This window comes from Plecotus auritus (genome assembly GCF_963455305.1).
Source record: "Plecotus auritus genome assembly, chromosome: X".
In the NCBI taxonomy this organism is placed as follows: domain Eukaryota; kingdom Metazoa; phylum Chordata; class Mammalia; order Chiroptera; family Vespertilionidae; genus Plecotus; species Plecotus auritus.
The window spans coordinates 81026567-81052278 of record NC_137784.1 but is presented as its reverse complement, the minus strand read 5'-3'; the positions used below and the strand labels follow the sequence as shown (position 1 = coordinate 81052278).

Sequence of the window (25712 nt, the reverse complement as noted above, 5' to 3'; positions counted from 1 at the left end):
TGGAGCTGTGCAGCTATATTCCCATCAGCATCTTCACTGACTAATCAGTGGCTCCTTTCTAAACAATCAGGACAGTACTTTTTTTAGAACAAAAATACTGTGAAGATTTATAGTACTTATTTGCATGAGGCCAGACCAATCAGGGGCCAGGGGTAGGGACTTCTGTTTATATAAGTCAGTTCCCCTCTGATTCAGGGAGCACACTTTCTTTTTACACCAAAGACTAAAGAATGTGATTCCCATTGGACAGATGGTTGCAAAAAAAAAAAAAAAAAATGAGACTAGACCACCAACTTACACCATACACAAAAATAAACTTAAAATGGATAAAGGACTTAAACATAAGATGAGAAACCATAAAAATCTTAGAAGAAGCCATAAGCAGCAAAACAGCAATATCTTTACCAATACAGCTCCCCGGGCAATGGAAACTAAGGAGAAAATAAGCAAATGGGACTACATCAAAATAAAAAGCTTGTGCACAGCAAAAGAAACCATCAACAAAACAACAACAAATCCCACTGTATGGGAAAACATATTTTCCAATATTATCTCCGATAAGTATTTAATCTCCAAAATTTATAGGGACCTCATACAACTTAACAAAAAGAAGATAAACAATCCAATCAAAAAATGGGCAAAGGACCTAAATAGACACTTTTCAAAAGAGGACATACAGAAGGCCAAGAGACATATGAAAACATTCTCAAAGTCACTAATCATCTGAGAGATGCAAATCAAAACAACATTGAGGTATCATCTCACACCTGTCAGTATGGCTATCATCAACAAATCAACAAATGACAAGTGCTGGCGAGGATGTGGAGAAAAGGGAACCCTTGTGCACTGCTGGTGGGAATGCAGACTGGTGCAGGCACTGTGGAGAACAGTATGGAGTTTCCTCAAAAAGTTAAAAATGGAATTTCCATTTGACCCAGTAATCCCACTTCCAGGAATATATACCAAGAAATCAGAAACACCAATCAGAAAGGATATATGTACCCCTCTGTTCATAGCAGCACAATTACCATAGCTAAGATTTGGAAACAGCCTAAGTGCCCATCAGCAGATGAGTGGATTAGAAAACTGTGGTACATCTATACGATGGAATACTACGCTGCTGTAAAAAAGGAGTTCTTACCATTTGCAACAGCATGGGTGGACCTGGAGAGTATTATGCTAAGTGAAAAAAGTTAGTCAGAGAAAGATAAATATCACATGATCTCACTCATTTGTGGAATATAATGAACAACAAAACTGATGAGCAAAAATAGAACCAGTGATATAGAAGCATTGAAAACACTGTCCAACCTATGAGGGAAGGTGGGGCATGAGGGGTTAAGAGATCAACCAAAGGACTTGTATGCATGCATATGAGCATAATCAATGGACACAGACAGGGGTGGAGGATGAGGGCATGTGCTAGGGGGTGGGGGCGGCCTGGGAGAGGTCAATAGGGGGAAAAGGAGACTTATGTAATACTTTAAACAATAAAGAATTTAAATTAAAAGAAAAAGAATGTGTTTCCCTGGCCAGAGCTGAAACATCAAAGACATCTCTCTGGAGCAGAATGGAGCAGAGCAGGCCAGTGTAGGTGCAGAACATAGTAGACCAAAGAAGAGCAGGTGGAGCAAACCAGACCCGAGTAAAGCTGTTAGCCAAAGAGAGGCCTCACTCCAGTGCCACCTCATAGCCATGCTCTTCCACAGCCACTCTGTAATATTATTGAAATGTAACACTATTGAACTGTTCTCACAGTCATGTTATGCTCATGGCTGTGCTGTTCTCACAGCCATGATGTATCATAATTAAGTTGTTTCATTCTTCACTGCACCCTTCAATTTGGGAATTCCTGTTGGTGTTGAATTAGTGCCAATGACAATAGCTTGACAGTATGTGTGTGTGTGTGTCTATATATATATATATATATATATATATATATATATATATATATATATATTACATATATATAGAGTTTGTTAGCAGAAAGTGTGGAATGATCTCAGTTTTTAAATATATAGGATGCCCCCAAAAGGGCAGTGTTTATTCAAATACATGTCATTTTTAAAATTGAGCTATCAGCTGTTAAAGTATGTATACATTTTTTGGGACACCCTTTACATACATAAATATATTCATTCATGTCTTCTGGCTTGTCTCCAAGCTTTCTGTAAATATCAAAATAAAAAGGAGAAACAGGTTTTATTAGACTTAAACATATCACTTAGCCTCTTTTGGCTTTTGTTTCCTCATATATGAGAAATAAGTTGTGCTAGATGGGGTCTATGGTCCCTATGTTATAATTCCTTTTATTTAATTTCAGTTTGATCTTGAAGAAAATCTCTATTTCTGGTTCGTTTGAGTCGCTTTGGACACTTAGAGTTATTAAGGAGTCCTTTAGAAGAATTTCAGGAACTGTTTCTGAAGTAACAATTTTGTGAAAGGATTCTATTTATACCAATGATATGATTGAGTGCATATAATGCATATAGCAGAGAAATCAGAGTGGTGTTATAAGAAAAACATATATTAGAAGTCAGAAGTGCAGGATGTGAACACCTAATTGGCCATGTGTTAGCTAAGTGACCCTCTGTAAGCTATTTCAGTTTTGTCATCTATAAAAAGATAATAGCTACCAATAACTACTCTCGCCTCCTTTTGCTAACTGATAGAATTCAAATAGAGGAGATATAGAACCTCTTTAATAACCCCTTACATTCCAAGGATTGACTTACTAGACACCTTTAGGTAAATAATTATATGTGACATTTTGGCCCTGGCCTATGTGACTCAGTTGGAGCATCATCCCTTACAGTGTAAGGCTTACACTGAAAGGTTGTGGGTTCGATTCCCAGTCAGGGAAGATATCCAGGTTGCAGGTTTGATCCCTGTTGTGGCTCTTGCAGGAGGCAACCAATCATCTCTCTCTCTCTCTCTCTCTCTCTCTCTCTCTCTCTCTCTCTCTCTCTCTCTCTCTCTCCTCCCCTTTCCTCTGGAAACCACCACACTGCTGTCTGTGTCCATGAGTTTCAGTTTTATATCCCACATATGAGTGAAATCAAGATTCTTAGCTTTTTCTGACTGACTTATTTCACTTAGCATAATATTCTCAAGGTCCATCCATGTTGTCACAAATAGCAGTATTTCATCTTTCCTTAAGGCTGAGTAGTATTCCATTGTGTATATATACCACATCTTTATCCAGTCATCTTTCAAAGGACACTTTGGTTGTCTCCCATATCTTAGCTACCATGAATAATACTGCAATGAACATAGGGGTGCATATATCTTTGCGAATACATGATTTTGAGTTTTTCGGCTATATACCCAGAAGAGAGATTGCTGGATCATATGGTAACTAAATTCTTAAATTTTTGAGGAACTGCCATACTGTTTTCCATAGTGACTGTACCAGTCTACATTCCCATCAGCAATGAATGAGGGTTCCCTTTTCTCATGAACCCCTCCAACACTTGTTATTACTTGTCTTATTGATAATAGCCATTCTAACTGGTGTGAGGTGGTATCTCATTGTAGTTTTGATTTGTATTTCCCTAATAGCTAGTGAGGTTGAACATCTTTTCATATATCTGTTGGCCTTTTGTATGTCTTTTTTTATTGATTAAGGTATTACATATGTGTCCTTATCGTCCCATTGCTCCCCCCAAATCCCACTCATGCCCTCACCCCCCTCTTGTCTGTGTCCATTGGTTAGGCTTATATGCATGCATACAAATCCTTCGGTTGATCTCTCCCCCTTACCCCCATCCTCCCCTACCTTCCCTCTGAGGTTTGATGGTCTGATCAATGCTTCTTTGTCTCTGGATCTGTTTTTGTTGTCTTATTGGGTGAGTTCTGTTCAAGTTCTTTGCCCATTTTTTAATTGGATGGTTTGTTCATTTGGTGTTGAGTTCATTATATATTTTATGAGTTCATTATATATTTTGAATATTAAACCTTTGTCAGAGCTTTTGTTTGCAAATATCTTCTCCCATTCAGTCAGTTGCCTCTTTGTTTTGCCACCTGTATCTTTTGCTGTGTATAAGCCTTTTAGTTTGTTATAGTCCCACCCATTTATTTTTGCCTTTACTTCCCTTGCCTTTGGGGTCAAATTCATAAAAAAATTCTCTACAGCCAAGGTCCATAAATGTAGTGTCTATGTTTTCTATGAAATTTATTGTTTCAGATCTTATATTTAGATATGAAATTCATTTTGAATTCTTGTACATGAGGACAAACTGTAATCCAGTTTCATTTGTTTGCATGTGGCTTTCTAGTATTCCTAGACACCATTTATTGAAGAGACCATCTTTACTCCATTGTGTATTTCTGGCTCCTTTGTTGAAAATGATTGGTCCATATACATGAGGTTTTATATTTGGACTCTCAGTTATGTTATATTGATCTGTGAGTCTGTTTTTCTGCCAATACCATGCTGTTTTATTGTAGCTCTGTAGTATAATTTGAAGTCAGGTAATGTGACAGTTCTGGCTTCATTATTTTTTCTCAGAATTACTGCTCTAGCCAGTTTGGCTCAGTGGATAGAGCATCAGCCTGTGGACTGAAGGGTTCCAGGTTCGATTCTGGTCAAGGGCATTTGCCCAGGTTGTGGGCTCCAGTAGGGAGCGTGAAGGAGACAGCCAATCAGTGATTCTCTCTCATTGATGTTTCTAGCTCTCTCTCCCTCTCCCTTCCTCTCTGAAATCAAAAAAACATATCTCCACTAATAAAAGAGAAAGATGCAAATTGAACATACCTTTGTGACACCCACCAGCCAATCAGGAGTGAGTATGCAAATTAACCCAACAAAGATGACAGGTTAATTTGCATATGAAGGTGCCAGGGTGGGGCGGAATGCTTGCGTCGATGATGCAGGCGTTCTGCACCGCCACAGCAGCTCTGGACCTCTGGGCAGCATGGGAAGGTGGAAAGGCGGCTCTGGGCCAGAGCAAAGGCAGAAAGGCAGCTCCAGGCTGGAGCCAAAGTAGAAAGGTGCCTCCAGCCAGAGCGAAGGCGGTGCTGTCTGCCAGGGGAAGGAAGGCCCATTCTTGCATGGATCTTCATGCCTCGGACCTCTAGTATATATATAAAAAGAATTGTCTTGGCTATTCGGGTCTTTTGTGGTACCATATAAATTTGATGATTTTTTTGTTCTATTTCTTTAAAAAACAACAATGGAATCTTGATGGGAATTGCATTAAATCTGTATACTGTGTTGTATCATATAGCCTTTTAAAATATGTTGCTTCTGCCAAAACCGGTTTGGCTCAGTGGATAGAGCGTCAGCCTGCGGACTGAAAGGTCCCAGGTTCGATTCCGGTCAAGGGCATGTAACTTGGTTGCGGGCACATCCCCAGTGGGAGGTGTGCAGGAGGCAGCTGGTCGATGTTTCTCTCTCATCGATGTTTCTGACTATCTATCACTCTTCCTTCCTCTCTGTAAAAAATCAATAAAATATATATTTAAAAAAAAATAAAAATAAAAAAATAAAATATGTTGCTTCTTTCAATCCATGAACACAGGATATGTATTTTTCAGTCTCTTTTAATAATGCTCTGTAATTTTCAGTATATAGGTCTTTCACACTCTTTGTTAAGTTTATTCCTAGGTATTTTATTCTTTTGTTTGCAATTGCAAAATGAATTTTTTTCATTACTTTATCTGAAGTTTTGTTGTTAGTATACAAGAAGCAGTGGATTTTTGTACATTGATTTTGTATCCTGAAACGTTACTGTGTTTGTTTATTGTTTCTAATTGTTTTATGGTGGAGTCTTTAGGGTTTTCTACGTACAGAATCATATCATCTGCAAAAGTGACACTTTTACGTTTTCCTTCTAAATTTTGATGACTTTTATTTCTTTCTCTTGCCTTATTGCTCTGGTTAGGACTTCTAGAAAAATGTTAAATAAGAGTGGTGAAAGTGGACATCCTTATCTTGTTCCTGAATTTAGATGAAATGCTTTGTTTTTTGCCATTGAGTATAATAGTAGCTGATAGTTTGTCATATACGGCCTTTATTATGTTGGAGTACTTTCCTTCTTTACCTATTTTATTGAATGTTTTAATTATAAGTGAGTGTTGTAGCTTATTGAATGCTTTTTCTGCAGCTATTGATAAGATCATATAATTTTTATCCTTTATTTTGTTAATATGGTGTATTACATTGCATATGTAGAACCATCCTTGTGCCTCTGGGAATAAACCCCACTTAATTGTGATGTATTACTTCTTTAATGTATTGTTGTATTCAATTTGCTAGTATTTTGTTTGGAATTTTTGCATTTGTATTCATCAGCGATATTGGACTCCAGTTTTTGTTTTTTTTTTTGTGTGTTATCCTTTCCAGGGTTTGCTATAAGGATTATGTTGATTTCATAAAATGTGTTAGGAAATATTGCTTCAGTGTTTTGGAAGAGTTTGAGAAGGATAGGTTTTAAATCTTCTTTGAATGTTTAGTAGAACTCACTGGTAAGCCATCTGGTCCTGGACTTTTATTTTGGGAGGTTTTTATGTTTCTTTTAATTTCCTCACTGCTGATCAGTCTATTTTGATTTTAAAAATCATCATGATTTAGTTTAGAAATGTTATATATTTCTAGGAACTCTCCCATTTCTTCTAGGTTATTGAATTTGTTAGAATATAGGCTTTCATAGTATTCTAATATGCTCCTTTGTATATCCCTTTGTATATCTGTGATGCCTGTGGTAACTTGTTCACTTTCATTTCTGATTTTGTTTATATGCGTCTTTTCTCTTTTTTCCTTAGTGAATCTACCTAGGAGTTGTCAATTTTATTAATCTTCTCAAAGATCTAGGTCTTTAGTGTATTATTTTTTATAAACTGTTTCTCCTCTACTTAATTAAATTCTTCTGTAAGTTTTAGTATTTCATTTCTTCTTTGGATTTTGTTTATTCTTTTTCTAGTACTGTAAGATGCGATGATAGGTTGTTTATTTGGGATTTCTCTTGTTTCTTGAGCTAGGCCTGTAATGATATAAACTTCCCTCTTATTACTGCTTTCACTTTATCCCAGAAGTTTTGATGTGCCGTATTGTCATTTTCATTTGTCTCTATATGTCTTGGTGTCACCTTTTATTTCTTATTTGATCCAGTCATCTTTAGTAGTATGTTGTTTAATCTCACATATCTGTGCATTTCTTTACTTCTTTTTGCAGTTGATTTCTTACTTCAAGGCATTTTGTTCAAAGAATATGCTTGGTATAATTTCAATCTTCTTGAATTTGTTGAGGCTAGTTTTGTGACCCAACATATGGTCTATCCTTGATAATGTTCAATGTGCACTAGAGAAAAATGTATAATCTGATGTTCTGTGATGAACAGCTCTGTAAATGTCAATTATTTCCATTTGGTTTATCTAGACTGTTAATGAAGTATTAAGGTCACCAACTATAATTGTGTTTTGGTCTGTTTCTTCCTTTAGTTCTATGAGTAGTTGCTTTATATAATTTGGTGCTCCCTAATAGCATGCATATATACTAAGAAATAATATGTCTTAGAATGTCTATCTTTGTCCCTTGTTACCATTGTTATCTTGAAATCTATTTTGTTAAATATAAATATGGATACACCTGCTTTTCTGTGTATATTATTTGCTTGGAGAATCATTTTCCACCCTTTCAGTTTGAATCTACCTTTGTCTTTGCAGTTTAGATGTGTCTCTTAAAGGCAGCATATGGTTTGTTTTTTGATCCAATCTGCTACGCTATGCCTCTTTATTGGTGAATTCAGTCTATTTACATTTAGGCTAATTCAATTGATGTATGACGATTCTTATAGCCATTTTATCCATCATTTTCTGGTAGCTCTGTGTCTCCAGTGGTTCTTTTCCTTTTTGTTTCTGTCTGCTGTTTTTGTTTGGTGGTATTCCATACTTCTTTACTTTGTTTCCTTTTTTAAGCTATGTATCTCAGTTTTGGGTTTTGCTGTGTGTAATTGTCATTAGGTTTATGAAAAATAAAGTTGCAGATGTACAGTAGTTATTATTTTCTTTTGAGTGCATCTGCTCTCCATCTTCCTTTGCCAGGTCACACCTTTACCTCCTCCCCTTTTATGTTTTTGTTGTCACAAATTATCCCTGTTTATGCTGTAAATTCTTTTGTGATCTTATTCTTAGTGTTGTGATAGTATGTTCTTTGTTTCAGGGAGAATAACTCCTTTGAGTATTTCCTACATTGGAGGTTTTCTGGTGACAAATTCCCTCAGGTTTTATGTCTGGAAAAGTTTTTATTTATTCTTCATATTTGAAAGATAACTTTGCTGGATATATTATTCTTGCCTGGTAATTTCTTTTTTTCAGTCATTTGAATATTTAGTTCCACTCTCTTCTGGCTTGTTAAGTTTTTGCTGAGAAGTCCGATGATAATCTGATGGGCTTTCCTTTGTAAGCCACTTCCTTTTTTTCCATGGATGCTTTGAGAATTTTTTCTTTGTCATTAATATTTGACAGTTTTAATACAATGTGCCTTGGAGAGGGACTCTTTAGTTTAAGGTAACTAGGTGTTCTGATTGCTTCTTGGATTTGAGGATCTAGTTATTTCTATAGGTTGAGAAGTTCTCATCCACTATTTGTTTCAATATGCTCTCTGTTCCCTTCTCTCTCACTGTTTCTTCTGGTATGCCTATTATTCTAATATTGCTTTTTCTGAGGGAGTCAGATTGTTCTCATAGAGCTCTTTCATTTTTTTTTCTAGATTCTATTTTTGATATCCCTAATTCTTTCTTCCATCTGGTCAGTTCTACTTCCTGTGCTCAGTAGCTCATTATTGATCTCCTTATTTAAATGCTTCATCTTCAGGATTTCTGTTTGGTTCTTTTTTAGCCTCAATCTCTTTGTTACTCATTTTGTTCATTAATTTGTTTTCTGAGTAAATTGTCTGTCTGTATTTTCTTGCATTTCATTGAATATTTTTAGAACTGCAATCTTGAATTCTCTGCAATTTATATCACATATTTCCATGTGTTCCAGTTTGCTTTCTGGAGATTTTTCATTTTGTTTCTAAACGGCTTCTCTATCTTGGTTATTCATGGAATTTGATGGGCTCCTTCTCTGTTTAGATACCTATGTATACTAGTATGTTGGCACTTCTGTAGCAGGTATTTTTGAAGAAGTCTTTCTACAATTTTCCAGTGGATGGCGATGAATCTCAATTTTTTTAGCTCTGTGAAATCCCAAAGCTGGCCTCAGTGGCTACTGTTAGTTTAGCCCTAATTCTGAGTGGTGGAGTTTGTTTTGTCCTCTGGATAAAGGCAACCTCAGACCTTCCTGGGTTCCCTCCCCACATACCCCAACTAGAGATTTGAAGATAATATGCTCTGCAACCCAACACCAAGGAGATGAGTTTAGGGAGTCTAAATGGCAGCAGGGCTCTGTGGTTCTGTTTCTTTGTTTGGAACACTGACCACCCAACAGCCAACAACCAACAACCACAGCAGAACCCCTACACTATGTCCTTGCCCAGGCCTCTCAGCAGCTGCAGTTCACACTGCTCACTCCTAAAGGATTGTCCAGCAAAAATCTCTACACCTTGCCACTGAAGAATGTGCCTACGACAGCCGGATTCCTTCCCTCTCCAGGCTGATCCAGCTGCCACCTCTAGGCTGCAGGGCTACATCTGTGGTGGTTTGAGTTATCCTCCCTTGTCACCTGTTTGTTCCTATTTGCCCAACTTTAGATGCTTCAATTTGTGGATCTCTTAGGTGTGCCTTTTGTTGAGCAGGGAGTTCTTTATTGAGTCATACCTGATCAACTGGTAATTTCAGGTGGAGAGACTAAGGGGAACTTTCACATTGCCATTCCTCTGAAGTTACTTCCTCTGCTATCTACAGTTTAAAACAGAGGTATGTCTACAGCCCTTTACTTGATGCAAATACTGTTTACTTCAAGTAAGAGCTGCTCTTTATTTTTTTTTAATATATATTTTATTGATTTTTTACAGAGAGGAAGGGAGAGGGATAGAGAGTTAGAAACATCAATGAGAGAGAAACATCAATCAGCTGCCTCCTGCACGCCCCCTACTGGGGATGTGTCCACAAACAAGGTACATGCCCTTGAACGGAATTGAACCTGGGACCGACACTCTATCCACTGAGCCAAACCGGTTAGGGCAGGAGCTGTTCTTTGGATGTCTTAATTGATGTAGCTCCTTCCTGTAGTGTTGAGGAGAAGCTCTTATATATCCACCTCCATGAGGACAAGGAAATATGTGTATATTGGTCACTTCACTATTCCCAGTTCCTAGTGTGGCTCCTAGTATATGGTACGTACCCAATAAATGTGTTGAATAAATGAAGAGTTAAATAAAGTAATGAATAAATTTTAACTGAAATATCCATTAATGCCCCAATCCATCTGACATGAGCAATGACAAACATCTAAAATTAAGATCGTTGGGGCAAGAAAATGGAAAATTCAAACTGGTAGCATTGACCACATTAGCATTAGTCTTTTATCAACCGAGGTAACTAATCACATAGATGAGTGTTTTACCCCAAAGTATGCATTCGTATTTTCATTACTGATGTTTTACTAAAGTTAGGGGATTCTTTTGTTTAGAAATGGGATAAAGGGATTCAATACTCCTATGACAAGTGTTCTCAGTGAATAATGAGGTTGTTCTAGTGTTCTTCTTCGATAAAGAAAATAATCTGTAGCTCTTATTTCAAAAAATTTTATAAAAATGCTAACATTATTGTATACTAGTATTCTGTCCTAATGTCTAAGCCTCGTTCATAGAGTATCGGGAGGAAGTGCTAAAAGCGTGTTCCCTCACCTCATTTCTTTTTGCTAACTGATAGAGTTCAGATAAAGGGGTTACAGAGCCTTTACACATATCTTTTACATTCCCAGGACAACCAGGATAGTCTGAGTCATTTTATGAACATAATCTAGTGCCACCTGATCTTCCCCTATCCAGCTGTGATTATGTGTAGGCACAAAAGGATAGACCTTAAAGGCCTATCATAACATATTTCAGACAGGCTAGGAAACCATGACAGAACATGAGAGTGATACAAAATGATTAAAGACTAAGCAAAAAGCAGAACGAATGAAAAATAAACCATTTTAAATATTACATATACTTGAAAAGATGACTTGGAAAAGGATCATGATAAAGACATGCTTTTCACAGTTAAACACTGGAGATATTACATTAGACATTTTTAACTTTGGATGTATACCAAAATAAACTCTGAACAAGTGTGCCCTCCTTTCTACAGAGCAAAATTACATCATGTTCAGCCTGACAGGCAATGCACAACTGCAAAATAAGCAGGGCATATTATAGAAATATTAACTAAAAAGAAATATTTTCCTAACACATCCATACATTTTTTTCAAAGATTTTCTTGAAACCTGTGTTGGAAGTTAACAACCTATCTAGGAGCTTCAGGGACTCTTTAAATTTGGAGTCTGGTATATTATCCTGATCCATTAGTGTGGTAGAGTGACAAAGAAGATGAGCCCACTAGCTAAACTGCAAGTCAAAAACTGTGGTGTGACTTTTGTTAAGTCAGTTGATTATTCTGAGTCTCCAGTCACTTCTATAAAATGGAGATAATAAGTCCTGTCTCATATAGTAGTATTAGAGATTGAGTTAATCCAACTAAAGCACTTAAAACAGAGCTTGGAATATAGTAAGTACTCAATAAATAGCTGTTATTATAATTATTATTATTAATCAATTGTAAAATGTAGAAATATTAAGTGACATTATTAGGCATAGCTGGAATATCCGATTGCTTCACCATTATTGGTAAATTTCTAAGAAATAGTGAAGGTAAGCTTTGTCAATGAATAAATTGCTATGGTATACAATGGCAATAGTGATATCTACAGATGTGAAAAAGGAGGAAGAAAGAATTTAGCAAAAAGATAAGAAGAAGAAATAGTAGAATGGATAGTGTAAAAGAAGGCTGATGTCCTGAATTTTACTTCTAGATGCTAACTTTTGAGATAGCCAAACTTCCTTCTTCAAGGATAAAATGGAAACAAAACCATCTTATTCTATCTTTTGGTGGGATCCTCTGCACCAGTGCTGCATCCTAGAGAAATCCCTGTGATCAAGGTTGGGTTTATACCCAGGCCCATTTCAGGAAAGGGACTCTGAAGTCACACATCCTTAAATACAAACCAGATTTTGTTAGCTGAGTAACTTTGGACAAGTTTCTATATCCCTCTAGGCCTCACTTTTTTTCTCTATTAAATGAGAATAATCATGCCCACTACATAGAGTTGCATTGAGATATAAATTAGATAATATAGTGACCAAGTTTAGCACATAGCAAGTATTTAATAATTTCTAGCAAGGCTGATGATGGCATAAAGAGTCCAACAAAATTATGAATATTCTATATTTATGCATAAAGAACTTCATGCTTATTTTAATTAATTTATTTATTTTTAAATATACTTTTTATTGTTGATAATATTACAGGATATCTCCCCTCTCCCTCCTTCCCCCCATCCTCCCAGCCCTTACCTACCCCCCATGTCTTCATTACCCTATTGTCCATGTCCATGGGCTATGCCTATCTATACTAATAAAAGCCTAGGTGGTCGTCATGCCCTCACACTGTTATGCAGTCACGCCATCACAATCCATCACCAGGGTGGGCAGGGCTTGAAGCTGTGTGTGCGCTGCAGGGGCAGGTCCCAGCAGCTGCTCCACGCAGCTTCCACCAGGGTTCCTGCAGCCCCTCACATGCTGCAGAGGCAGGACCTTCGGCTCCAGCCTACCTCTTCGGGGTAATCCATAGAGGAGCCCCGGATGGGTGGGTGGGGCCTACCTCTTTGGGGCGATCAATCGCGGGGCTCCTGCACTGTGAGAGGACACAGGCCAGGCTGGGCAACCCACCCCCTGAGTGCACAAATTTTGTGCACCAGGCCACTAGTAAGTATTTAAGTTCTTTGGTTTATCTCTTCTTGTCCCCTCCCAACCCCACATCAAGGTATGTCCATTTGTTCCATGCCTCCCTGCTTTGGGTCTTATTTTGTTGGTCAATTCATTCTGCTCGTTAGATTCCATGAATAAGTGAGGTCAGGTTATATGTGTCTCTCTCAGATTGGCTTATTTCACTTAGCATAATATTCATGCTTCTTTTACCTGCGAGAATCTTATCTTCCTTAAAAAATAAAAAAAGGGGGAGGACAATTCTCATAGAGGCTTGAGGTTCTAGTTCAGGACATGTTCTTGGTATCTATTGTTGAGTTTTCCAGGTGTCAAATGGAGAGGCTTCCAAATGTAAAACGACTGGCACCTGTAGGAGTTAGAATTTAGGCTTCCCTGGGAACTAAGGGAATGTCAGATCCTATAAAAACAACCTATTACACATTTTATGTATATTTTGTTTCAACAATGTGCACAGCACCTGTGTAGAAAACCTCCTTGGTCATCATATTAAAAACTCTACCATGTTTCAACCACTGTGGCTCAGAGCTGTAGAGGTTGCTCAGTCCTATTATAGGACTGCAGGGCCTCTGGCTAGCAGTCAAACTATCATAGCTTAAATGTTGTAAGGTTATTTCTCTACTTCTTCCCCTAGATCCATTCTCTGCCATTGTCTGCCCTACTTTATCACCAGAGAAGGTGAATACTATTTATTCTAACTCCTGTTTTTGCCCTCTGATTTCTGTTTGAGTTCACATTGAGGAGGGGGAGGTACTAGCAGGAAACTGGAAGGAAGGTGTTAAGAGGGGTTAGAGTATTTATCCTTCCCAACCCCCCTCTATCTCGCACAGTCCATATGTGCCACTAAGACCACAGCTCTGGACAGGCCCACACCACTCTTGCCAGTTTTCAGTGACACAGCTTCTTACCCATGCCACACCTCGATGAATACTTCCTTTAACTCTCTTCTGCTCAATTTTATTTCTAGCTAAACACATTTCTTGTGTTCAAGAAATAACCTATACTGGGCCCATTTTTCTCCTCTGCATTAACTGCAGTGGCTCTCATAATTCAGATCATGATAACAGTTGTTATTCTTTGTAAGTACTATTACTAGTAATTATAGGCTTTGTCCCTAACAGTAAATCATATTTCTACATCACTCAAATACTTTCTTAAGTCTTAACTCTTCCCATTTGCTCTCATTAATTGACGTGAAGGGAGATTACACTTATTGCTTAGCAGTTGGAGAAGGTGGGATTGTTTCTGACATCTGCTGATGGAAGTGCATGAAAACCAGAGATATATAAAATTTATAGCTCTGTATTATTTAATTATGGATCTGGTGAAATCTCAGTAAAATATCTAATACTAAAAAATATAAATAAAATATCTCCCTTTTCCTATCCCTAAACCAGTTATTGACTTAAGGTTAAAAAAATGCATTTAACACCATGCTGAGTTACCTTATACCATACAACATCAGGCTCCTGATCAGATTTTTTAAAGTCATCCATGTCTGGGCAGGAGATCTCTTTTCTTTTAGTGACTTCAGATTTTTCTAAGTAGCGGATCCTGCTGTTGTAGCACAGGCCTGATTCATTCTCTGCAACAGTCAAGGACATTGATACCTTCATGCAATAGGTCGAGTTTCTGTAGGAACAGAGAAATAGCAAAATGACTTTATTGGGTGTTTACAACTTCATTTGTACACTATATATTTCAAGAGTATTGACTTTTCAATTTAGCACATTACTGAGAAATCAGAAACAACATAAAAAAATAGAGAACAGTTTTCTACTTTAACTGACAGGAAGATATCAAAGTGCCAATATGTACATTTCTGACCATGAGATAGCTACATAGAACAGCTATACCCATCTTCTGAACCACCAGATGGTCAGACTTCTTTCCAAGGGATAAATATTTTTATTAAATTTATTGGCGTAACATTGGTTAATAATAAATAAATAAATTTATGTTGAAGATCTAGAAAGTCTATAACTAGAAGTATAGTCATTTCTGCTCTGCCCCTATGGCCAGTTCATTACCAGATATTCCAAAGGTTGTTTAATTTTGTCATTGATTTCTAAGCCAACATGTACTTTTATAGTATACACAGCAAAAAACAGACCAACATACAGAAGATACCTGTTAACTTACATAGGTTTTTACAGTGTTTACTGAGATATTTCAGGGATCCAATTCTGGCATCCTACAAAGGACAAATCCTAGTAGAAACTGGTCAGCCTAGCTTAATTTTACCCATTGTAAAGGAACTTCAACATTGAATTTTATCATAAGGTTGCTTTGTATACACCATGACCTTTCCCTACCCTACTGTACATGGACTCCAGAAAATATCAACCACAAAAAAGAAAACTGGAAAGTGTGAAGAAGAAATCAGAAACAACCTGGTAAGACTTAGAAGGTCAAATGTTTTCTTTCTTGGGTGAGACACATCAGAACCATTTTTGTTTCAAACATCAACGGATACCTGCTGTTGAACATACAAAGTACCAAGGGTATTTCAAAACCAAGTATTTTTAAAATCAAGTGATAACAATCCTGACAGATGGAATTAGCATGAGAATCAATAATTTAATGTTGGTCTCAAAGCATTGTTAGTATTCATACTACTTAGTACTCATTGAAATTTCACAAAATGCTAGGTATCATACAAATGTGGACAAAAGGGGCCACATGCTAACCTGACAAACTCAGGGAAGTCTTGCAAACTCAGAGACCTAAAGTAACCACAAAGGATGGTCTGAAATTAAACTTTAACTAAAAGTAGTTATTGTGAGTAGTTACGCCCTAGGCTGGTGTCTTCACTGACAAGGTCAAACTTTACCTTAACTGAGCCTATCTGTCTTTTTGCATCTATAAAAACATATCCTTGGAATGTCTGGGTAACTTGTAACTTCCCTTTTTCTGGACCCCTTGGGGCACAACCTAATGTGCCTGGGCACCAGGACAGATACCACAAATTCCTTCACTGTTATCATGTTAATTGTTCCTGCACCCACCTAAGTACGTGTCTATCATTTTACTTTTTATCCAATTCCAGAGGTTTTCCCACTTTGCTTTCTTCCTCCTCTCTAGTGTATCATCAATGGATTTAATGTAACCCATCTAGGTCCCTCCTTTGATTGCAATGTATAAAAATAGAGAAAAACCCGCCATTCTCAGGAGCACTATCCCAATCCCTTGAGATATTGCTTCCTGGCAATTATCAACAGTTTGGCTCAAAAAATTCACAAAAATTCTTTACAGGTTTGAATGTTTTTTATGTTAACATGAAGTACAGGAGGGCACATTGCTGCTGCCCATTAGATTTACTGGTATAAACTGAGTTAATAAAAATAACTACTACTTGGATTTCTAGTAAAGTTAATTACTGGCTATACCCATGCCTGTGTCATCTGAGAAGGATGCTATCAAATCACTCTCATTCTGATGTTCAGATACAACCCAATCATTCAATGTAGATTGTGAGCTATTACTTTTCTGTCTTCCTTAGTATAGGTTCTTAGAACCTGAAGACATAAGATATGCCTAGTTGGGATCAAATCTAAGAACATTTCATTCTCTTGTTAGATATTTGACAGCCTCTTAAAAACCCAAAAGCTAAAGGCACCAGATTTTTTAAAGTCTCAGGCAAGAAGATAAAGTTTGGTTCAATAGTCTAACAATAGAAGTAGATAGAGTGTCCAATGCCCTGAAAGAAATTATCCCAAATGTATTTGGTCCTGAGGAGAAAACAAGGTAGACTAAATAAGGGATCAATAATAATGTAGTGGTTTCTTAACCAAGCACCAAATTTAAACTAAGATCCACTGGGTTCACCTTGCTCTGTGAACTTGGGTAAGTTACATTACATCTCTTAGTCTCAGTTTCCTCAACTGAAAAATGAGAATAAGAAGTCCTTTATGGTGTTTCCATTGGAGGTGGGGAAACGAAGTTCTTTTAATTATACAACCATGGGCAAAAACATGTTTATCATTTTCAGTTGGAATGATTACAATACCTGATATTTCCAGGCTGTTCTAACTATTAAAATAAAGTATATAGAACACATAATACTCCTCATATTAGGACCCTCTTGCCCCCACACTCCCCCCATGGACACATGGTGTTATATACAGATTTTGCAAATTAGAAATTCACACATGAAACCTATATGTTCATGTTGACCAATGTCACCCCAATAAAATTTAATTAAAGAACAAACAAAAAACCCCCACATAATACAGCATCTGCTACATAATAGATATTTAATATATTGTAGTTAGAATTGTTATTACTGCTAGGATTACTTATGCATATTTTAACAAATAATTATTATAATGTATATGTAATATTGTAACTGTGAACAATAACCTATATAATAAAAACAAAACACTGGCAGCAATGGGTTAAGATATGACATGGAGTTAGGAGAACTACTTGATAGAAAAGCATTTAGAACAGGTCAGTTGGGTGATAGGCCTAGTACCAGAGAGCCACAAAGTTCTGAAGAGATAAAAAAGATATACTGACCGCCGAAACCGGTTTGGCTCAGTGGATAGAGCGTTGGCCTGCGGACTCAAGGGTCCCGGGTTCCATTCCGGTCAAGGGCATGTACATTGGTTGCGGGCACATCCCCAGTGGGAGGTGTGCAGGAGGCGGCTGATCGATGTTTCTCTCTCATCGATGTTTCTAGCTCTCTATCCCTCTCCCTTCCTCTCTGTAAAATATCAATAAAATATATTTAAAATAAAAAAAGATATACTGACCACTGGGCTGTCATGGCTCAGTGGTTGGGCATCAACCTATGAACCAGGAAGTCATGGTTGGATTCCCAGTCAGGGCACATGCCCAGGTTGCGGGCTTGATCTCCAGTGGGGGACATGCAGGAGGCAGCCAATCAATGATTCTGTCTCATAATTGGTGTTTCTATCTCTCTCTCCCTCTCCCTTCCTCTATGAAATCAGTAAAAATATATTTTAATATATATATATATATATATATATATATATATATATATATATATATTGACTTAGGTGCAAAAGAAATGAGTCAAGAGAAAGCTAGTAAAGCAGGAAAAAATTTCCAGGTACCATCAGTACTAGCTACTAGATAAAATTCAGAACCTTGAAGGTCAAATTGTTAGTAAAAGGTCCACTAAACCTTCTGTGAGTTTCTTAAACAAATCTATATTAATAAAAGGTAATATGCAAATTTGTCAGGATGCCCTCACAGTAACAACCAAACAGCAGGCTGCTTGGGGCGATAAGGCCAGCAGGAGGGTTAGTGAGGGACAACCAAATGACTGAACAGCAGGCTGTGTGGGGCGACCAGGTCAGCAGGGGGGGGCAGTTGGGGGCAACCAGGCTGGTGGGGTTTGGCAGTTGGGGGCGACCAGGCTGGCAGAGTGGGGCAGTTGGGGGTGACCAGGCTGGTGGGGGGAAAGTAAGGGGCGACCAGGTCGGTGGGGGGAGGGGGCAGTTAGGGGCGACCATGCCGGCAGGTTGGGGGCAGTTGGGGGTGATCAGGCCAGCAGGCAGAGGCAGTTAGGGGTGATCAGGCTGGCAGGGGGGCAGTTAAGGGTGATCAGGCAGGCAGGCAGGTGAGCAGTTAGGAGCCAGCAGTCCCAGATTGTGAGAGGGTGCAGTCTGGGCTGAGGGGACGACCCCCCCTGCATGAATTTCATGCACCGGGCCTCTAGTCACATCTATAATAATGACTAGACATCTAGGCAAGGTTTCCTGGGACCAAATAGAAGAGATATTTCTGTGTGTCTCCTCGCCTACCCCTCTAAAGTTTAAACTATATAGGCCAGGGGTGGGCAAACTTTTTGACTCGAGGGCCACAATGGGTTCTTAAACTGGACCGGAGGGCCGGAACAAAAGCATGGATGGAGTGTTTGTGTGAACTAATATAAATTCAAAGTAAACATCATTACATAAAAAGGTACAGTCTTTTTTTTTTATTTCAATAGTTTTATTCATTTCAAACATTTTAACAAGAAGAATGTAAACACTAATTATTATAATTTGAAACTTCAAAAAATGGAGGAATCATAGCACAATAACATACCTTATATTGAAGATGGCAAAGGCAAAATAAAATTGCCTAACAAAGGAAAGGTACAAAAGCCTTTCAAATTAAACTTAAATATAATAAAATAATTTAAAACTAAAACAAATAGAAAAGAACAAAATGTGTAAACAGTAAATTAAACATTTTCTTCAGTGCAACTTCCAAATTATGCCCGGGATGTAGATGTAGATGGCAATGTAGACTGGGTTGAAAGGTTTTTGGTCTTTAAAACATCAACTTCAGTGGGAACAGTGTTGTTGGTCTCCTTTTTAGCTAATGCTCTGATACTGTGCTCTCCAGGGGCGTGTCTCCCTACATCACCACGATAACGTGTCTATGTATTCCCAGGGTGATGTCGGGGGACGCGTCCGCGGGCATTACAAGGAGCCTCTGGAAGATTGAGAGGTTGTTCCTTCTACTGAATGGGCGGATATAAATCCGCCCACTCAAAAGAAGGAGCTGTGGCCGTGTTTCCCGACGTTGCCAAGTTAACACTGCTGCTGGTGAAGGAGCGGAGGGGAGAGCAAGAGAACCCTCCGCTCTTTCGGCTCCGCGGGCCGGATAGAACAGCCGAACGGGCCGGATCCGACCCGCGGGCCGGCCGTAGTTTGCCCACAGCTGATATAGGCCATGCCATCAGAATCTTCAATATCATGGGAAGGAGCTGAGGACAAGGAACCCACACTGGGGATGGTTGATGAGTTGAAGGAGGAAAACGGATGGTTTTAGTATTTTCTAATGTTTACCCACAAATAATCTTAGGCTAAAGCTCTTCATGAATTTGCTCTTACTCTGATTTTTTGCATGTAAAAGACTGCTGACAAATTGCTGTTGACCAATGAACAATTACTAGTATGAAGTCCCTGATGATGACCAAGATATCTGGACAAGGTCGGAGAAAAAGCCTGCTGCCTCTGTCACTGACCTGGGGGAGGTGTGCTCAAGACTGCCTGACAATCTGAGACTCAGGTGGATTTTTATTAGTTGTGTAATCCAACCCTGGCATAGTTCTCACTAACAATCTTACATTATTTATTTTATTTTGAAAAATGCCCCAGGCCAGTTCTATTTAAAATGTTTTCTGCAACTAAGACCTAAAAATGTTATATTTCTTTCATTAGGTACAATTAGAGCTATGCCACTTTGAGGAGGCAACTGAGGAGTGTGAACAAATGGTGACTATAGTTTTTTCTGAGCTCCCTCCTTATCCTGCGGATGAGTTGCACATTTAGACTCAATATGAGCAAAAGGACTTTGCGGTGATATTGCATTGATACCATATTTTCAAGATACCTTAGCAATCTTTCAAGTACTTACATATTTCTTATTTTACTTAATTCTGTGAGTAATTCAGGAAAATGTGCAGGTAATATTACCTACATTTTGCAGAGTACAAGATAGACAAAAGGAAGGATACATAACTTAGTTTAGCTCACTTAGATGGTTAGTGTATGAGAGCCAAAGACTTGGCTGTTAGCCCCTGGATATTCTCAGATATTGATGGGTTAACAGCCAAATTAATTCATAGTTATCCACAACAACTTAGAGAAGCTCATAGAAATAAATACAGTTTGTAAAGATAACATTTAAAGAATAATGTTAATATGTACAGCACAGAAGACTTTTTAGTATGTTTTTATTGGTTTTAGAGAGAAAGGAAGGAAGAGGGAGAGAGAGAAACATCAATGTGAGAGAGAAACAGATTGGCTGCCTCCTGCATGCACATGCAGCAAACCCAGACCTGGGATCGAGCCCCCAACCTGAACATGTGCCCTGACTGGTGATTTTCAGTGTGCTGGATGATGCTCATCCAACTGAGCCACACCAGCCAGGGGCAGCACAGAAGAATTTGCTAATTTATAAATAAACTTCACTTTCTTTTCTAAAAATTTAATGTTAGCTACTTTAGGTCATAAATTATACTTTTTTCCAGAAGTATTTCTGCAGAAAAATGTTGATGATTCTTGGGTTATAAGAGGGGAAAAGTAAGACCCAGGATTTAAGACATACATGAAAAATCCAGATGCCCCTTTCTAACTCCCATTTATAAAAAAAAAAAAAGGCTTATACTATAAAACATAAAGTTTTATTTCAGAATTTGTGTTTATGTAAATTTGTTATATCACCAGAACTAACCTATTAAAAATAAACTAAATAAATTAGGGACTTCTACACATATAAAAGCAGATGCCCAGATAAAATGCTTCAGGATATAGTTGAAACTTTTCTAAATGGTTGCTTTAGTTGTCTTATCCTTACTTCAAAACACTTTCCTTATAAATACCAGAACCATCCAATGATGAGTAAACTAAAACCAACTTTGCTTTCTGACATTTTGAAACATGATTTGATTGTAGTTCATAGCTATCAATCAATCAATCTACCATCCTTGGATGGTATTGTCTTCCTCAAAACATAAGAACTATGAACGGATATTATAGAAAATTTAGGGAAGAGACACAAGTGAATAATCTCAGAACCTTAGCCCAGATGGTGTGGCTCAGTGGTTGAGCATTGACCTATGAACCAGGAGGTCATGGTTCGGTTCCTAGTTGGGGCACATGCCCAGGTCTTAGGCTTGAGCTCCAGGAGGGGGCATGCAGGAGACAGCCAATCAATGATACTCGCTAATCATTGATGTTTCTGTCTCCCTCTCCCTTCTTCTCTGAAATTAATATATATATCAAGCCCTTTGATAAAATCTATTACTTGAGAATCAATACAAAAAGAAAATTTCATTGAAAAATATATTTGATCTTGTTGGAAAGAAGACTTTTAGGTGAGTGCAGAAATAAGGACATATAACTAAATACCTACATAGTGTTAATGTTTTTAAAGACCAAGAGGAGAAAAAAGAGAGATGACACAGTTACTACTATCAGTCTCATAGATTCACAGAACACACTGATGGTTGCCAGATAGAAGGGGGTTGGGAGCTGAGTGAAAAAAGTGAAGGGATTAAGAAGTACAAATTGACAATTACAGAATTCACAGGGATGTATAGTACAGCATAGGGAATATAGTCAATATTATAATAACTATGTATGGTGTCAGATGGGTACTAGATTTACAGGGGCTATCACTTTATAAATTATATAAATGTCTAACCACTATGCTGTGCACCAGAAACTAATATTATATTGAATGTCAACTGTAATTGAAAAAAATAAAAAGAAATAAAAGAAATGAAAGAAGAAATATTACTATAGGTCACATAGATATCAAAATGATACTAAAGCAATACTATGAACAACTCTATGACCACAAAATTGTTAAGCTAGGTGAAATGGACCAATTCCTTAAAAGGCACAATCTGCCAAAACTCATGCAAGAAGAAACAGACAATATGGAATAGGTCTATAGCCATTAAAGAAATTGAATCAATAATTAATAACCTTCCAAAAAAGAAAGCACCAGACTCAGAGAGATTCACTGGTGGATTTTAACAAATATTTAAGGAAGAACTTATATCAATTCTCTGCAATCTCTTTCAGAAGACATAGCAGCAGGAATACTTCCTACCTCATTCTATGAGGCCAGCATTACCCTAATACCAAAACCCAAGACATTACAAAAAGAACATAACTACATATCAATATCTCTCATGAACATAAATGCAAAATCCTCAGCAAAATATTAACAAATCAAGTCTAGTAATGTATAAAAATAATTATATACCATAACCAAGTGGGATTTATCCCAAGTATGGAAGGCTGGTTCAATATTAAAAAATCAATGAGTGCAATCCATCAAATCAACAAGCTAAAAAAGAAAGCTCACAGGATATCAGTAGATACGGGAAAATCATTGTCAAAAATCCAGCACTCACTCATGATAAAAACTCAGTAAATTAGGAATACGGAGGAAATATCCTCAACTTGATAAAGAATATCTACCAAATGCCTACAGTTGACATCACACTTAGTGGTGAGAAATTAGAAAGAAGCTTTTCCACTGGAATCAGGAAAAAGGCAAGGAAATCCCCTCTCACCACTCCTTTTCAATATCATACTGGAAGTATTAGCTAATGCAATAGATAAGAAAATGAAATAAAAATATACAGATTCAGAAGGAAGCAATAAAAGCATCTTTGTTCACAAATTACATGACTGTCTATGTAGAACACCTGAAATAATTGACCAAAAATATCCTAGAACTAATAATCAAATATAACAAGGTTGAAGGACATCAAGTTAATACACAAAAGTCAATTGATTTGCATTATGCCAGCAATGAATAAGCTTTTAATTTGAAATTGAAAACATTACCATTTATATTAGAAACCTCAAAATTAAATAATTAGGTATATTTCTAACAAAATATGTACAAGATATATATCCTATCTAATAAAGAGATAATATGCAAATTGACCATCACTCCAACACACAAGAGGGTCACCCCCATGTGGTCAAAGATGGTTGCTCCCATGTGGACACAAGATGGCCACCACAAGATGGCCAGCAGGAGAGGGCAGATGGGAGGAATCAGGTCTGCAAGGGAGGGCAGTTGGGGGTGATCAGGCCTGCAGGGGAGGGCAGTAAGGGGCAACCAGGCCAGCAGGGGAGGGCAGTTAGGGGTGACCAGGCCTGCAGGGGAGGACGGTTGGGGGTGACCAGGCCTGCAGGGGAGGGCAGTTGGGATGGACCAGGCCAGCAGGGGAGGGCAGTTGGGGGCAACCAGGCCTGCAGAAGAGGGCAGTTGAGGGGACCAGGCCTGCAGGGGAGGGCAGTTAGGGGGGAACAGGCCTTCAGGGGAGGACAGTTGGGGGTTACCAGGCCTGCAGAAGAGGGCAGTTGAGGGGACCAGGCCTGCAGGGGAGGGCAGTTGGGGGGGAACAGGCCTGCAGAGGAGGGCAGTTGGGGGGGACCAGGCCTGCAGGGGAGGGTAGTTGGGGGCAATCAGACTGGCAGGGGAGGGCAGTTAGGGCCAACCAGGCTGGCAAAGGGAGAGCAGTTAGGGGTGACTGGGCCATCAGGGGACTACAGTTGGGGGTGACCAGGCCTGCAGGGGAGGACAGTTAGGGGTGACCAGGCCAGCAGGGGAGGGCAGTTAGGGGCAATCGGGCTGGCAGGGGGGCAGTTAGGCATCTATCAGGCTGGCAGGCAGAAGCGGTTAGGGGCAATCAGGCAGGCAGGCAGGTAAGTGGTTGGGAGCCAGCAGTCCTAGATTGTGAGAGGGATGTCCTACTTCCCGGGCCTAAACAGGCAGTGGGACATCCCTCGAGGGTTCCCAGATTGGAGAGGGTGCAGCCTGCGTGGAGGGACACACACGTCCTGTGCACAAATTTTGTGCACCAGGCCTCTAGTATCTATATCTAAATATATCTATATCTATATCTATATCTATATCTATATCTATATCTATATCTATCTATATCGATATAGTTATATAACTAGGAAGAACATTACCTGACTTCAAGACTTTCTGTAAAGCTACAGTAATCAAAACAATGTGGTATTCATGAGACACTATACTAATAGATGCATAGAACAGAATATTGATCCTGGAAATAGAACCACACAAATATAGTCAACTGCTCTTTGACAAAGAAACAAACACAGGACTATAGAGCTAATATGTATTTTCAACAAATTATGCTGAAACAGTTGGACCTCATGCAAAAAATGAATCTAGACACAAATCTTACACCCATCACAAAAGGTATTTCAAAATGGATCACAGACCTAAATGTAAAATTATAAAACTCCTAGAAGACAACATAAGATAAAACTTAGATGATCTTTGATATGGCAATGATTTTTTAAATTAAAACACTATAGGCACAATCCATGAAAGAAATAATTGATAAGCTGGACTTCATTAAACAATTCTGCTCTACAAAAGACAATGTCAAGAGAACTAGAAGACAAGCCACAGACTGGGAAAAATATTTGCAGAACATATCTGACAAAGGTTATCCAAAATATATGGAAAAATCTCTTAAAATTTAATAAGAAATCAAACAATCCAATTTAAAAATGGGCCAAAGAATTCCTCTATTTCTTTTTCCAGTGTCCTGTAGTTTACCAAGTACAGGTCTTTTACCTCCTTAGTTAAGTTTATTCCTAGGTATCTTAATTTTTTTGGTGTGATGGTAAATGGGATTGCTTTTTTAGCCTCTCTTTCTGTAAGTTCACTATTGGTGTATAGAAATGCCATAGATTTCTTGGCATTAATTTAGTATCCTGCTACATTTCAGAATTCATTTATTAAGTCTAATAATTTTTTGATGGAGGCTCTAGGGTTTTCTATGTACAGGATCATGTCATCTGTGAATAATGACAGTTTTACATCTTCTTTTCCAATTTGGATACCATTTATTTCTTTTTCTTGTCTAATTGCTATGGCTAGAACTTCCAGAACTATGTCAAACAGGAGTGGTGATAGTGGGCATCCCTGTCTCATTCCTATTCTTAGGTGAAATGATTTTAGGTTTTGCCCATTGAGTATGATGTTGGCTATAGGTTTGTCATATAAGGCTTTTATTATGTTGAGGTATGATCCCTCTATTCCCATTTTGCTGAAGGTTTATATCAAGAAAGGGTGTTGGATTTTGTCAAATGCTTTTTCTGCAACAAATGATATGACTATGTGATTTTTGTCTCTCAATTTGTTTATGTGATGTATCACGTTTATTGATTTGCAGATATTGTACCATCCTTGCATCCCTGGGATAAATCCTACTTGGCTGGCGAGGATGCAGAGAAAAAGGAACCCTCGT

The 25712-nt window shown here is 38.1% G+C and overlaps 1 protein-coding gene across 1 annotated transcript in view; it reads right to left on the bottom strand.

The window, feature by feature from the left end:
* IL1RAPL2 (interleukin 1 receptor accessory protein like 2) overlaps window positions 1–25712 on the bottom strand; it is a gene marked incomplete at its 3' end in the record, with an annotated part of 799403 nt that overhangs the window by 754362 nt on the left and 19329 nt on the right. Inside the window, exon 2 of the mRNA XM_080652525.1 lies at window positions 14374–14560. Coding sequence (XP_080508651.1) covers window positions 14374–14560 — 187 coding nt within the window. The remainder of the gene's footprint in view (window positions 1–14373; window positions 14561–25712) is intronic.